The following is a 15,423-nucleotide window of genomic DNA, read 5'->3' on the forward strand; positions in this document are numbered from 1 at the left end:
CGCGAGACCGACATACCTCCCTCCAAATAGCAGCATCGGCAGCACTCTAAACAGGCTGCTTTGTAGGCTTTTCCTGCCAGGGCCTTACCTGTGCCGCTTCACTGATGACATCATCACATCATCTGACATATGTCATAACATCAAGGAAATGTTTATTGACCTTACTCAGACCATGTTTTGGCCTCTGACAGCATTTGTTATGCAGTTTGGTGCTTTTCCATAGGAGGAAGATATACACAGTTTTGTTTGTGTAGTTAGCTGACTATTATATCTTGCTCATTACACTTTACTTGGGGATCATTTACTAATGGTTAGCATGCGCAAATGCTATGGCATATTATCTGTTATGGGGCCCATCACATAAGGTCTGCTTACTTTTCTGCTACAATAGACCCTGTAGCATATAACAAGGCATAAGAGTGGTAGTGTTGACTTTTGTGTTCTACATGCAGATTTATCAGGTGAAGAAAGTAATTATGGTTCTTGGTAGCTTTTCTTCACAAGTACAAGCAGAACCACTGAGAAACTGCAAATCTTTTTAATTTGTGAATGTCTGGATTTTTATAGTTTTGACATGTTGCATTATTTTCCACATTTTTTGTTTTAACAGTATAGTATTATGTTCTGTCTTCTCATAATTGAAGACTTATGTATCTATGCAGCTACATAAGACAGATACCGTGACATATGACCATCTGGATATAAACAACTTAAAAAGGAGATTATAGCAGAAATGTAGAATGACACGGGACAAATTTTTCCCCGTTCCCGCAGGAACTCATTTTCCTGTCCCGTCGAGTTCTTTTCCTGCCACTGCCCTATTCCTGCAAGCTCTGTCCTCATCTGCATAAGACTCAAATGTTTTAAAATCATGTGTTTGAGGCTTGTGCAGTTAAGGCAGAGCTTAAAGGAATGGGACAGTGCCAGTGTCAAAACTCATGGGGATGGGATGGGGAAATTGAGTTCCTGCAGGGACAGGGACAAATATGTCCCGTGTCATTCTCTAGGCAACAGTTAAACTGAGAGAAATAGTGTAGGAAGATTTTGAAAATGTACAGAATAGTGTAGATGCCAAAATTGGAAGATTATACAGTTTTGCTTTCAATTTTGCTGTCCTTGTGGTATTTTAAACAAAAGTTCTCTGCTTTAGGGAGCTGTTCAGGGTCCTGAAGAATTTGCTGAAGGCTTTGTGATTGGAGTAAAAAGTCTTCTTGGGCATACAGTGGGTATGTATCATCTACTATTTATTGGTGCAACAAAAGATAGAATACAGTATGAATTTAATGATGTAATAGAGCAGTGTTATGATTTATGTTTTTCATATAATATCCACTTTTATTACAACATCTGCTTTGAGTGCTGTCCCTGAAAGCATTTAAATGAAGATCAGGACATGCAACATTGTAAGAGGTAAATTTTATAATGGAGTACTTGATTTAAAAGACATGTAGGCACCTCTTAGGTGCTGTTTTGTAAAGATGCAAAGAGGCCTACGTATGTATCTTCATAAAATACTAGCTTAAGTGGCAGAAATGCACATCTTGAGCAGGTGCAACTGTCTCCATGTAGATTATTCACATAGGCAAGTAGATTAAGACATTTTATACTATATGCATGTACCTGTGAACTCTACCAGCACTCCACCCAAACTCTGCCCCTGTATTTGCCTACTGGCAAATTAGGCACCATCCTGTCATGGTGCATACTTCAGTGCTGGTCGATAATTTATAAATGCCTGCTTATATGCATATATGTCTATGTACATGTGAAATTATTTTATAAAATTGACCCATAAACATCCCCTATCTCAGGTCTGTTCATGAATGTTGCTTCTACTGAAAGAATTGATCTAGACTTTGGAACTGAATTGAGCATATGCACATAGTATCAGAACCTGAAATCAATACTTTCATATAGGTTGGGCTTTTAACAATTCAGTCATAGTAGAACAGATTTATAATGGCAGCAATCTTTGTAAACAATAGCATGCCACCGGGTTGCATATAAATATGTGTGTGATAACTATTCTTGATTTATTAAGTAGTAGATATGTATCAAGTCAAATCACATTCTTCAGCACTCATTTATTTGTATTTAGTTTTCTGTTTTTCCATATGCTGTCCTCCCTGTTTTGTTCTTGTTTCGTCTACTGTTTAAGGGCTCCTTTTACGAAGGTGCGCTAGGGCCTTAATAGAGAATGACACGGTGACAAAATTCATCACCGTTACCGTCCCCGCGGATAACCGCAGTAAACAATCTTCATGTCATTCTTTAAGGAGAGAGGGAAGAATCAGAGTATGAATGGCCACAACCACTGACCCTCAAGCTTTACTTTGAAGAATTCTGGTGTAGAAGGACTGAGGTTGATACAGACACTACAGAATGTCAGTCTCTGGTATCTAGAGCAGATATTGTGATGTCATAATGCCTCATTCCACCAGTGCCTAAGAGCCAATCACATCAGTGATGTCACAATGGCTTCATTATCCTTGGCTCCCATAAGAATCAGAGTATAATTGGGCACAACCACTGACCCACAAGCTTTGCTTTGAAGAATGCTGGTGTAGAAGGACTGAGGCTGAAATAGACACTAAAAAATGACATGGGATTATTCCCCGCGGTTATCCGCGGGGACGGGAACGGTGATGAATTTTGTCACCGTGTCATTCTCTAGGCCTTAACACACGGAATAGCGTGCGCTAAATTGCCCCGCGCGCTAGTTGCTACTGCCTCCTTTTGAGCAGGCAGTAGATTTTCGGCTAGTGCGCACTAATCCGGTGTGTGCACTAAAAACGCTAGCGTACCTTTGTAAAAGGAGCCCTAAGTCTCAGATTTTTGTTCCCATTTAATTTTTCTACTATGTAAATTGCTATGATGTCTATTGATATAGTTAATAAATTTAATACAGTAGTTTAGATTTTTTACATTTTTGTCTTCTTAATTTATCTTAATGTATTTTTTCATCATAAAAAATACCAGGTTCTTTTAGAATTCTTTTCATTTATTCTGTCATGTCATCTATAATGGCGCCCTCCAGCATGCTTATGTTTTAAGTCTATTTTCTCATAGCAGCTACTTATATTCAAATGTGTGGTTGTTCTGAAAGCTCTTTATATGATACTGGTAATACCTTATAGTTCATTTTTGCTGGTTTCTTTAGAGAAGTGAACTGGATATTTAATTTGTGTTCATAATGCAGATTTTAAATTAGGTGTTAAGTGGTGCCATTTCTTGACAAACTTATTTTTCGTACTCTGTAGGTGGAGCAGCAGGAGTGGTGTCCCGCATCACAGGTTCTGTAGGAAAAGGATTAGCTGCCATAACGATGGACAAAGAATTCCAACAGAAACGTAGAGAGGATATGAGTCGTCAGCCTAAGGATTTTGGTGACAGTCTAGCAAAAGGAGGAAAGGGCCTCTTAAGGGTAAATGTTGAACCTTACTATTTACATAGAAAATACTTTATACAATACCTTTTATCTACCCAGCCATTATAGAGGCATCCTAAAAATTTTCATATATTCACAAGTTTTATAGTTGAATTTAATGTTTATGGGGAAAGTACCTAGCATCACCAGAAAATAAAATCTTGTTTTGTCCAGGGGTTACACTTATTTTTTTGTTGTTAGTTGTTACTTTTTAAGCAAAAATTTAACTGTGTCAATTGAGACCATAATGATATTAGGAAAGAAGAAATATAACGTTCAATAAAGAAGAGACATACAAAGTAATTTGTCACTAAATCATGTTTGGCCTGCAATAAGAGGGGACTCCAAGGAGAAAAGAAAGGAAGTTCACATTATAACCTAAAAGAAAAAAAATAAAGCAAACAGAAGGAAAATTGACTATTGGAAGGTGCAATACACATAAACCACTATCCAGGCGCACTAAAGTATCTCATCTACTTTCTGGCATATCCTCACTTCCATCTTTAGAATCAAGGAACAAAGTATCTGTCTTTGTGGATTATATTATACAGGGCAAACTAGAGATAAGATAAAACAATGACAAATTATACATAAGATACCGCTCAAATGTTCAGCAATTCATTGCCTTATTAGAACACAATGATTTGTGCTCTTGTAGAGCATTGCCAAAGACAGCGGCATATGTTGGCAGGGTTACATTTTGTATTATTTTTGCGGGTTCGATTCCCACGAGATTATGACATATTTCACATGCTAAAACAAAAAGAACAGAGATTTATATATATTTGGAACATTGTTTATCCAAGGGGGCTAAAGATATAAAAAAATAATTCAAATGTTAGTAGAATATGCTTTAACTATTATTGTATATTTGTGCACAGACGTCATCATGTAGCTGTGATTTTTTTTTGTTTTTGTTTTTTTCAGTTTTATGTGTATTATTTTATTTTGTATCTTTAATGTTTTCTCTTTGATACAAAAATATACTAGTCCATGAAGTATTCTAAACAGAGGGTAGTTTAAAAGTAAGAACATACTACTCTTTCAGTATGAGTCTAGTACATAGTAATGAATAAGATTCCATATGTTAACCGCTAAATATTTGTAGGAAGATATGAACTCGGGTATTGGGTAAGAAAACACAGGATTAAATAGCATTTAACAGTGCACACTGCAGTATTGAGATTAGCATATTTACCTGGTGATGCAACCAGACTCCATCAAGAGATTCATTCTCCTTCGCTTCAGGGAGGCTATTGATGCCAGTCTCCTCTGCCTCACCTAACCATCACAACAGATGTCTCCAGCAAAGGCTGGGAAACTTCAGAATCCAAGGCCATTGGGTTTGCATGAGAATGTGTTTTCTTCAAATCCATGGATGGAAAGCTCGTAGGGCATAAAAGACTGCCTGGAGTTTGAGATGACTGATATGAAGCTGTAGTTCTTCTGGCCCCCACTAGCCTTGTGGGGCTGGAGGGCATGCCAGATTGAGGGTGGTGTCTGGAGGGCCTCTCTTCTGCAAAGGAGCTGCTGTTGGGGTGTTTAGGGGATTCCGAACTGAGCCGCTGCTAGAGTGTTTAGGGTGAACTGAAAGGGCTACAAAGGCAACTCCTGACGATTCAGTACAGCTTTTTCACGTGGCCCTGGCACTGAAACAGCTGTGGTGAAATGTCCGTACTCAACTTACCGTGGTGAAATGGCCGCATTGAATCGTCCTAGACCCAACCTCAAAGAACTTCTACTCAACTGTTCCTGTGTTTTGATCCAAACAAACTTGGAGATCATGTCAACAGGAGAACCATTTCTACATGGCTAGCAGACTGTATCTCCTTTTGCTATGCTTGGGCTGGGCTAACGCTTGAAGGTCGTGTCACCGCACACAAAGTTTGAGCAATGTTAACTTCAGTAGCTCACTCTGCATTACACTGCTATTGAGGACATCTGTAAAGCAGCCTCCCTGGTCCTCAATTCATGCCTTCAGATTCCATTATTGTTTGGAGAATCATTCCAGACGGGATAGTTGGTTCGGCCAAGCATTTCTACAAAATTTATTCTCCACTTAGATGCCAACTTCCCTCCAACCCTTTTGGTCTTGACAGTCTCATGATAGTTGTCAATAACCCTCTTCTCAGAGGCATGATCCTGGCAGCTAGGGAGTGCCACATGTGCAAATATACTGCCTGTTTATCATCAGATAATGCATAGTTATTCATCTGTAGCATGTGTTATCCGAGGTCAGTAGGCAGATATTCTCACAAGCCTCTCACCTCCCCTAGTTGGCTTCTTAGCTTTATTACTGAACTGAAGGTCCCATGAGCCGATATCAGGAGGAAAGGCACTGACGTAAATGTGGTTTGGGCAGTCTTGAGATTTTTAAAGTGACAGTACACTTTTTTGCATTGCTCATGGTGAGCTTTGTGGATGGCGTCATCCACATGTAAGAATACGTGCCTGCTGTTGTCGGATAATACCTGCTACAGGTGAGTACCTATGCTTTCCTTCCAGCTGTTTCATAATATGACATACTGTGTTGACTGGCTCATTCTACTCATATCATGTTTCTTCTATTCTCTTTTAACTACATTTGGTTATCTATCACTTGCCATATCAAATCTAAAGTTTTAACCCTAATCCATCATGCATTTAGTGAAGAGGCCCCTTTGTACCTTGGTGTTGTCTTGTAGATCTGTAGGTCCATCGAGGCAACTGAGATCTGGGACTAACAAGCTGAATATTCAGCACACCAAGCTTGTTTAAGTGAGTTCTAGGAACATACTTTCACAGTCACGAGCTTATCTCTTTGGATTGTGGAGTTGGAGCGGAGGATGCTTCTATCTACTTTTAAGAAACATCTTTTTCTTTCAACTAGCCTTCAAGCACTAGCTGTAGTTTGTAAAATGTTTGTTTTACGATTTCCTGCCGAGCTTATTCTTTTATTTCCTTAGAAAACCAGGGATCATAGGATATAAAGATGGAAGTCAGAAAAGAGTCCTAAATATATATATCACAAAAGACTGACTTCAATGAAAAACTATCTCTGGAGAGTGTCTCACAGAGTGATCAATTACATATGAGGTCGCGATGACTGGAAGGTGAACTCTTTTCCGCAAAGGTGGCTTTTTAGCCTTCCTTTTTGGAGTTTCATATCTCTGAGCGCATTACATATGAACTGATCACTCTCCAGAGATAGTTTTTCATTGAAGTCAGTCTTTTGTGATCTATATTTAGAGCTTATTCTTTTGGAAGCAGCATTATATCTGAAGATGATGAAGATGGTTTATACTTTTAAGCAGTTAATGAAGTGCTGTGTATGCTTTGCCAATTTTTTAAAAATTTTTTTTATATGTTTTTGTACTCAGCTTTGATTACTATGAGTATTGTGGGTAATACACTGTCAGGCACCTTATTTATTTAAATAGATATCTGGAACGTACATAATATGAAAAGTTTAATTTAAATGTGTTTTTTGGCTTGGCTAGAAATTGTGTACTGCAGTCTTGTGTGTTTGAGTTTTATAAGAAGGCATCTGGTGGGACTCTCATTACCATTAATGATTTAGAACGTGATACCATTCAGCTATTCTAAAATCCTTCCCTCTTTCAAGTCTATTGTCTGCCCCTAGATCTGTTTTTCTTGCAGCTCTACTTAATTAGTTTGTGATCCCTAAGTGAAGAGTGTTACCTTTTCTCAAAACCTCTTTGTGTTTTGTTCATCTGTCTTGACTGTAAGCCCCAAGGAGTAGGAACTCTTAAATGTGTTTTTTAAGGAATGTTGTTATTGAGGTCTGTATAAGATATGAAGTAAGGATGGTGTGCTGAGATTTAGGGCATTGGAGGGAGATGTGTTTTTAAAAGAGATGGCTGAGGGAGATATGATTGAAGTCTACAAAATCCTGAGTGGAGTAGAACGGGTCCAATGGATCGATTTTTCACTCCATCAAAAATTACAAGTACTAGGGGACACTCAATGAAGTTACAGGGAAGTGCTCTTAAAAACAATAGGAGGAATTTTTTTTTTACTCAGAGAATAGTAAAGCTCTGAATGCGTTGCCAGAGGATGTGGTAAGAATGGATAGCGTAGCTGGTTTTAAGAAAGTTTTGGACAAGTTCCTGGAGGAAAAGTCCATAGTCTCTTATTGAGAAAGACATGGGGGAAGCCACTGCTTGCCCTGTATTGATAGCATGGAATATTGCTACACCTTGGGTTTTGGCCAGGTACAAGTGACCTGGATTGGCCACCGTGAAAACGGGCTACTGGGCTTGATGGACTATTGGTTTGACCCAGTAAGGCTATTCTTATGTTCTTATGACTTGACTCATGCACATTTACATTATGTAGGTATTTAAATGTCTCTCAAGATCAACATTTAAATGTGTCTATCATATCTCCCCTCTCCCACCTTTCTTCCAAAGTATACAGATTAAGATCTTTAAGTCTGTCCCCATACCTCTTATGATGAAGACCACATACCATTTTAGTAACATTCCTCTGCACCGACTCCATCCTTTTTATATCTTTTTGAAGGTACGGCCTCCAGAATTGTACACCAGTCTTATACAGGGTTATCAATACCTCCTTTTTCCTACTGGCCATACCTCTCCCTATGCAACCCAGCATCCTTCTAGCTTTTGCCATCACCTTTTCAACCTGTTTGGCCACCTTAAGATCATCGCATACAATTAAACCTTCTGTCGTGCACATAAGTTCTTCATCCCCTAAACCAGGGGTGGGCAACTCTGGTCCTCAAGGGCCGGAATCCAGTTGGGTTTTCAGGATTTCCCCAATGAATATGCATGAGATCTATTTGCAAGCACTGCTTTCAATGCATATTCATTGGGGAAATCCTGAAAACCCGACTGGATTCCGGCCCTCGAGGACCAGAGTTGCCCACCCCTGCCCTAAACGATACCGTTCCCTCGGGTTTTTGTAGCCCAAATGCATGACCTTGCATTTCTTAGCATTAAATTTTAGCTGCCAAATTTCACACCATTCTTCAAGCTTTGCCAGGTTCATGTTATTCACACCAGCTGGCGTGTCTACTCTATTGCAGATTGTGGTGTCATCCACAAAGATGCAAATCTTTCCCAACAACATTTCAGCAATATCGTTTATAAAAATGTTAAAAAGAACAGGCCCAAGAACAGAACCTTGAGGCACAACACTGGTAACATCCCTTTCCTCAGAGCACCCTCCATTGATCACTACCCTCTGTCGCCTTCCACTCAACCAGTTCTTGACCCAGCCCGTCACTATGGGACCCATTCTGAGGGCACTCATTTAGTTTATTAGATGGCTGTGTGGAATACTGTCAAAGGCCTTGCTAAAATCTAAATACACCACATCTAGCGCACATCCTCTATCCAATTCTCTGGTCACCCAGTCAAAGAAATTGATCACATTTGTCTATCAAGACCTACCTCTAGTGAATCAATGTTGCCTCCGGTCCTGTAAGCCACATGATTCCAGAAACTTGACCATTCTCTTTATTAGAATTGGAATAGATAGTAACCTTAAATGTTTATAACACAGACAAATACAAAAAGGTTTCCACATACAACTATGTAAGTAATTCTTATTAAGAGGAAAAGACCTCAGACACCTGCACCACTGAAGAAGATAAACTCAGAGGTGGTAAAAAGCAGGGATAGGATTTCTATCATCAGTCAAAAACCTCTTTAAACTGATCGAAAAAACTTTTAAATTCAGTAGACAATATTTCGTATCTCTTTTCAAAAATGATCAGTTCTGACATTCATGCACTTATCTTTTTATGCTGATAAGAGCCTGATGGGACCCGTTTTGCCACAATTTGGCTTCGTCAGGGGACTTTTTTTTGAACTACAAAGAAAAAAAGTGCAATTACTTATAGGGTAAAGATAATGTAGTTGTTAAAACATTAAATAGAAATAGTACTCACTGCATTCAGGTTAACTACTGATGCATGTCAAAAAAATGGCACCGGTGCTCACAGAACGCCTTGCATGCACACTTATACTCTATGCAGATGATGTAATATATCAGCTGACTATACTGACTACACAACTTGCTGCGGGATCAGAAAAAAGAATTCCATCCCACAGTACTTTTTAACCCATGTGGTTTTAATGTGTTCAAACGGAACATCCATCTTGCCTCTCGCTGAACTTTTTAGGAGGATGGAAAATACTTTCAAGTTTCCAAAGTATTTTTTCACATTTTCATATGGTGACATCTACTTTTATCTAGTGCAGTGGTTCCCAAACCTGGTCCTGGAGGCACCCCCGACAGCCAGGTTTTCAGGATATCCATAATGAGTATACATGAGAGATTTGCATTGCAAGGAGGCAGTGCATGCAAATTTGTCTCATGTATGTTCATTGTGGATATCCTGAAAACTAGACTGACTGGGTTTGCCTCCCGCCCCTTCCAGGGCTGGGTTAAGACCAACTGAAATAGAAAATAAGACAGTGAGTAATTAATTTGCATATTCGTTTTTCAAAAAACCTCAGTATTGAATCGTGTAACATCCTTCATGTCACTGTCCACTTGGTTATGTTCTTGGAAATGAACATAGCAGCAACATTAACTTTATGATACCTTTTAGTTTCCAACAAATAATTTTTCAGTGTGTCACAAATCTTAGTTAAAAAGTGTAGCAGCAGAAACCCCCAGTGGATAGTTTACTGCATCTCTGGATATTTGTGAAAATGAATGAACTCTCTCCTCATTTTATGGCACTGCCTGCCCTGATGAAGAGGACTCTTGAAAGATGGAAATGTATTTGATTAGTTCATTAGGTCTGCTGAATTTGATTTAACATATTGTAGTAAAATAATACTACTATATAACTTTTAATTTAAAAAATGTCTTTCAGGGCGTCCTTGGTGGTGTAACAGGGATTATAACAAAACCTGTGGAAGGTAAGCAGATTTTCAATATTTGTAGAATGATTTAGCATAAATTAAACAGACTGAAAATTTTCAAATGAGTAGCATTTAAAGTTATTAGGTTTTCCTAGCTTCCAACATGCAGTTATATAGTTTATCATTTGTATTCTGCCTTATACAAAGCAGTGCCTGTGTTAAATGTACTTGGAACTCTAGTTTCATTATGCGAATCTTATGCTTTGATTACCTGTTTAAATTGCCCATTAATTCAGCTTTGATATATAAATGACCCCTCCATTTTCACTTGTGTGCCTTCATGATGCATAACTAAGCAGTGTAATAGTATATTTACTGTAGATTTTTGTTCCATGGTACTTTTTAGTCAGCTTTGAGATGTGGCTTTGATAACACAGGTACAGTAGATGCCACCATGACATTTAGGGCTCCTTTTACAAAGGTGCGCTAGTATTTTTAGCGCACGCACCAGATTAGCGCGCGCTATAGCATGCGCTACCCGAAAAACTACCACCTGTTCAAGAGGAGTCGGTAGCGGCTAGCGCGCGCTATTCCACGCGTTAAGGCCCTAACGCAGCTTTGTAAAAGGAGCTCTTAATGACCACTTATAATATGTTAAGCATTAACCAAAAATCAGTTTATCTAGGCCATCGTTTTCATCAATTTTTTTTTTTTATCAGAATCATAATAAAAACTTATGAAGGATCAGGTATAAGTGTTAGAAATTACCAAAAACATAAAATATTTGCAAAGCAAAATGTCAAGTGACAATAAGTGATTCTGAAGAAAGTTCAGGAGCTGCAAGGGGTTGTTTTTTTTTTCTTCTTTTTTTTAACCTCATTTGACTTTTCATAGCTGCAAGCTTGAAGTGTAAAGACGAACCATGTTTAATCACAAGGTTGATTAGATGAGAGAAACTAGAGATTTCAAAATCATAATGTGTTTGTTCAAATCTTCCATTCTGCTGTATAGCTCTACAAAATTTTCCACAAAAATTTCATTAACATTAGATTCATTTCTAGTAACCACTTACCATATGTCCTGCAAGAAAATTTTACCAGAGATCTGTGGTTGAAGAAATTTCTAAAGTAGAATGTGCCTATTCCTCCTTTAGAAGTTATTAAAGTAGAACTGGTTGGCAGATTAGGGATAGAGAGAGTGAGTGGGTCACTGGAGTTCAGGGAAACCCTAGTTTCAGGAGAATGGGAGAGGTGAAATAGCAGAAGCTACACACAAGGCTTTTGATAACTGAAGAAAAATGTTTATTAGGAGGGCCGCTCGCCATCCCAGACACAACAGAATGAATTCTACCTTTGTTCTTTCTTTTCCCTATCTTCATCTGATGATGTATTATTTCATATGCTTCACTAAAACACAGCTATTGCAACATTTCTCTACCACTGCCACTTAAAAGAGGCTCCAAAGGGGTGTGATCTGCCTCTTTGGGCATGCCTCTTTAGCAAGTGCACATTTAAATAGTACAAGCTGTCACCTTATGAGGATATTAGTAGGGGGCTTTCAGTAACCAGGTAGGTCTACTATTGCCACTCCAAACATAAATCCCATCCCTCTTTGACTGCTGGTATATAGTCACTTCTCTCCCGTATCTATTTTTTTTTTAATGAACTGACTGCTTCTTTATGGGTGCCTAAAAAATAATTGTGTTTTTGCTGTTAAGTGGGCAATACAATGCAAGAATTTGACTACAGGTGGCATGCTAAGCACATAAAAAAAACGAATTGAGAAGTAGAATGTCCTCTTGCTAAAGAGCATAGGAAACCTAGGATATCACATCAGAGAACATTTATTCTCTAATTGATTTAGTTTATCTTCATTATGCTAGAAGATAAAACTTGTAAAATAATAATTAAAAAAAAAACAACCCAAAGTAAAGAAAGCCTAGGACAAGCCTAGGAAACTGGTCTTTAAGACATGCCCACAGTTTGCAAGAAATATGGTTGTTGCTGACACCTACCACATGCGTATCTGTTTATGGGCACACCCACAATATACCTGCCTAAAGAAAGGATGGTTGGATTTCCCTAAGGGCCCACAAAAGCTGCAGCCATGTTCTACAAGAACTCAAGCATGCTGTTAAAGCATCTGCCCCTTCACCAATGATTTCTTCCCACCTAGACCCTCCCAAAAGAAGATATTTCTTTACATTCAAAACTTTGAATTTTTGACATTTGGGCGCATTTGCTTCTGGTAATCTGGAGGGAGCCAAAAATTAACCTACAAGCTTTGTCAGTTATGCTCCAGAACAAGTGCAGGGAGGGAGCAATGTTAGTAACTTTTGAAAATTGTTCATCCTTTATGCAGATAAAATATTTGTACTGTTTCACATTCAGTGAAGGTGTCCCTAGGGCTGCTGTTAGGACGATAGAGGCAACAATGCACATAGCGAAATATTTTCAGAACTATACGTATTGTTTTAATAGAAGCAACTATCTTCAGAATAAGAGAGTGCAGTTCTTCATTGGTAAGCAGGATGAATCAACCCCACCGAGTGACCTCATCAAGTGGTGCTGGGATAGAGTAGCTTTCTTGAAGCCAAGAAACAACTAGAAAAGCTTTCAGATCATGCACTTACCCTCCTGCAAAGACACCTTTGATTTGCTCTGTGAAATGAACGTGCTTCCACAGCTTTTCCTCCTCTGTAGCATAAAAGCTAAGGGGGGAATTTATTAACATGGGCTACCATTAAGATGGGTTAATTTATCACCAGTTGTGCTGTTCTAACTCAGGGCCACTTTGCATAAAATGGGACCCTAAGCTAAAATAGCACGATGTGGTAAAATAATCCCTCTTAACAATAACCCACATTGCTAACTTCCCCTAAACATTTTTCATTTGTTATCTTAATTATACTTTTTCTTTATTTTTCAGAATTTTCAAAAAAGGTACATAAAAGCCCTTTTATTTTTTATTTTTTCAAATTTTATGAAGCCATATGAAACCACTGATTTAAACAAGAAGATTGGCTATGCTCACCAGACCTAAAAGATAATTACATTCATTGAGCCTTTGATTCCTTATACTTCATCTAGATTACTGAGGTCGAATGACCAATACTTATTGGTCATTCCCTCTCTTAAAATTATTAACACATGGCGGCAGTCTATCTTTTCCGTTACAGCTCCTCAAACTTGGAATGCCCTTCCAATTTATTTAAGAGAGGAAAAAAACTTGGAAAAATTTAAGAGCAAACTCAAGGGTTTTCTTTTTAAAGATGCATTCAATGACTAAATGAATTGCTTATGGCCCTCATTTTATCTTTATATCTTTTTGATAGTTTTCTCTTTCCCTTTCCTATTGTTTTTAACCTTAATTGTTTTTCTTTATAATCAGATTGTATTTCTTTCCTAGCCTTTCCTTGTGTTTTATTATGTTTGTATAAGTTGGTTTTTTATTATGTTTAGTAGATTTAGTTTTTTTTTGTTAGTTACGTTTGTTTCCCCTAACTCTGTAATTTTTATCGATTTGTACATCGCCTAGAATTTGGAATAGGCGATTAATCAAATTCAATAATAAACTTAATAAACTTGAAACTTAAAAATGTTTGTTTCCACAATCGATGCAAGGTGCTACTGCACCAGGTCCTTAGCAGTGACAGCAACATATCTTCAGTAGCAATGGATAGATACGTTTCCCATATCTGAATGACTCACTAGTAGCTATGCATACCAAACTGAACCCAATTCAATAAAGGGCAGTACTTAGATGCCAAAAATTTGACCACTGCGCTGCAACACATTGTTATTGTATGTTAGCATTTTATTTATTTATTTTAAAAAAAATTTATATACCTTTTAAAACTAAACGGTTTACATAATTGACAATACACAATATTAAAATAAGAACACAATTAAAACAAGTACATAATATAATGCACATGTAATAAAATGAATATATATACAATCCTCAGGAAATTACCCTGGTGAGGATAGTAGAAATCATAGATAATTCATTAATTTTTGCGAAAATACCTTTAAAAAAAGGCATCCATGAATAGCTGCATCTTTAATAATTTTCTGAACCTACCCTTTTCACAGCAATTTCGTATCTGACCCACCAGGGAGTTCCATGGCTTAACTCCTGCGCAACAGAAAGTCCTTTTACTAGTCTCAACGAGTCTTGGGTTCACGGGCGTCTTCAGTAAGGCTAAACTCTCAGAACGCAAAGATCTTTTTGGTGTATAACTGAGAATATTGCTTTTAAGTAGTTCTGGGATATTTCCATACAGGAATTGATGGCAAATCATCACTTCTTTATATTGAACTCTGAAGGACGCCAATGTAACTTTTTGAGATACAGTGACATAAGGTCATATTTAGACACAAAAAAAATAATAAATACAAGCTGAATATATAAAGTTCAGTTCACCATACAAAGTATATTTAGACACACCCATGATCAAGCATGCTGCTGCATTCTGTATAACCTGCAGTGCTTTGTATCTTTCCTTTGTTATTCCAAGGTATAGAGCCTAAAATTAGGCATGTAAAAGCAGAAGTACACTTTTACATGCCCAACTTTAGGCATGACCACTTATGCCATTTCTATGGCTGGTGTAAATGGTTGCGCATAAATGCGGGAATTCTGTAGCACACTTTTCCTGCCTATGACCCTCTCAGCTGAATGTCCCCTTTGCAGTTACATGCAAGAATATTTAGGCACCCAGCTATTGACTAGTACCTAAGTGTGCTTTCATGCCCATCTGTCATTTCATTCCCATTTTGGTTGTTTCACTACCATTATTGACATTATCACGTCTACAGTTAGGCACCTAACTTTTGGTACACTATGTAGAATTACCCCCAATATGTGCCACTAAAGTCACCATTCACCATCTTCAGAATGAAGATGTTCTTTTATTGTTAATTACCTAAACCAGGGGTGTCCAACCTTTTGACTTCCCTGGGCCGCATTGGCCGAAAAAAATGTTTCTGGGGCCGCACAAATGCGCAAACGCTGCAGCAATGCAGAGGAGGAAGCCGACAAGACGGGCAGCAAAGGAAAACACTGTATCGCCCTTGACCGGGGCCGCACAAAATACTTCACGGGGCTGCATGTGGCCCTCAGGCCGCAGGTTGGACACCCCTGACCTAAACT

At 38.2% G+C, this 15,423-nt stretch overlaps 1 protein-coding gene across 2 annotated transcripts in view; it reads left to right on the forward strand.

Annotated features, from left to right (window-relative positions):
- The window catches only part of VPS13C (vacuolar protein sorting 13 homolog C), a 442,250-nt gene that overhangs the window by 379,170 nt on the left and 47,657 nt on the right, over positions 1-15,423 (forward strand). For both annotated transcript variants that reach the window (XM_033920131.1, XM_033920132.1), the window contains exons 75-77: positions 1,151-1,226; positions 3,261-3,424; positions 10,281-10,326. In XM_033920131.1, the coding sequence (XP_033776022.1) occupies positions 1,151-1,226; positions 3,261-3,424; positions 10,281-10,326 (286 nt within the window). The remainder of the gene's footprint in view (positions 1-1,150; positions 1,227-3,260; positions 3,425-10,280; positions 10,327-15,423) is intronic.

This window comes from Geotrypetes seraphini, chromosome 14 (assembly GCF_902459505.1).
Source record: "Geotrypetes seraphini chromosome 14, aGeoSer1.1, whole genome shotgun sequence".
Lineage (NCBI taxonomy): Eukaryota > Metazoa > Chordata > Amphibia > Gymnophiona > Dermophiidae > Geotrypetes > Geotrypetes seraphini.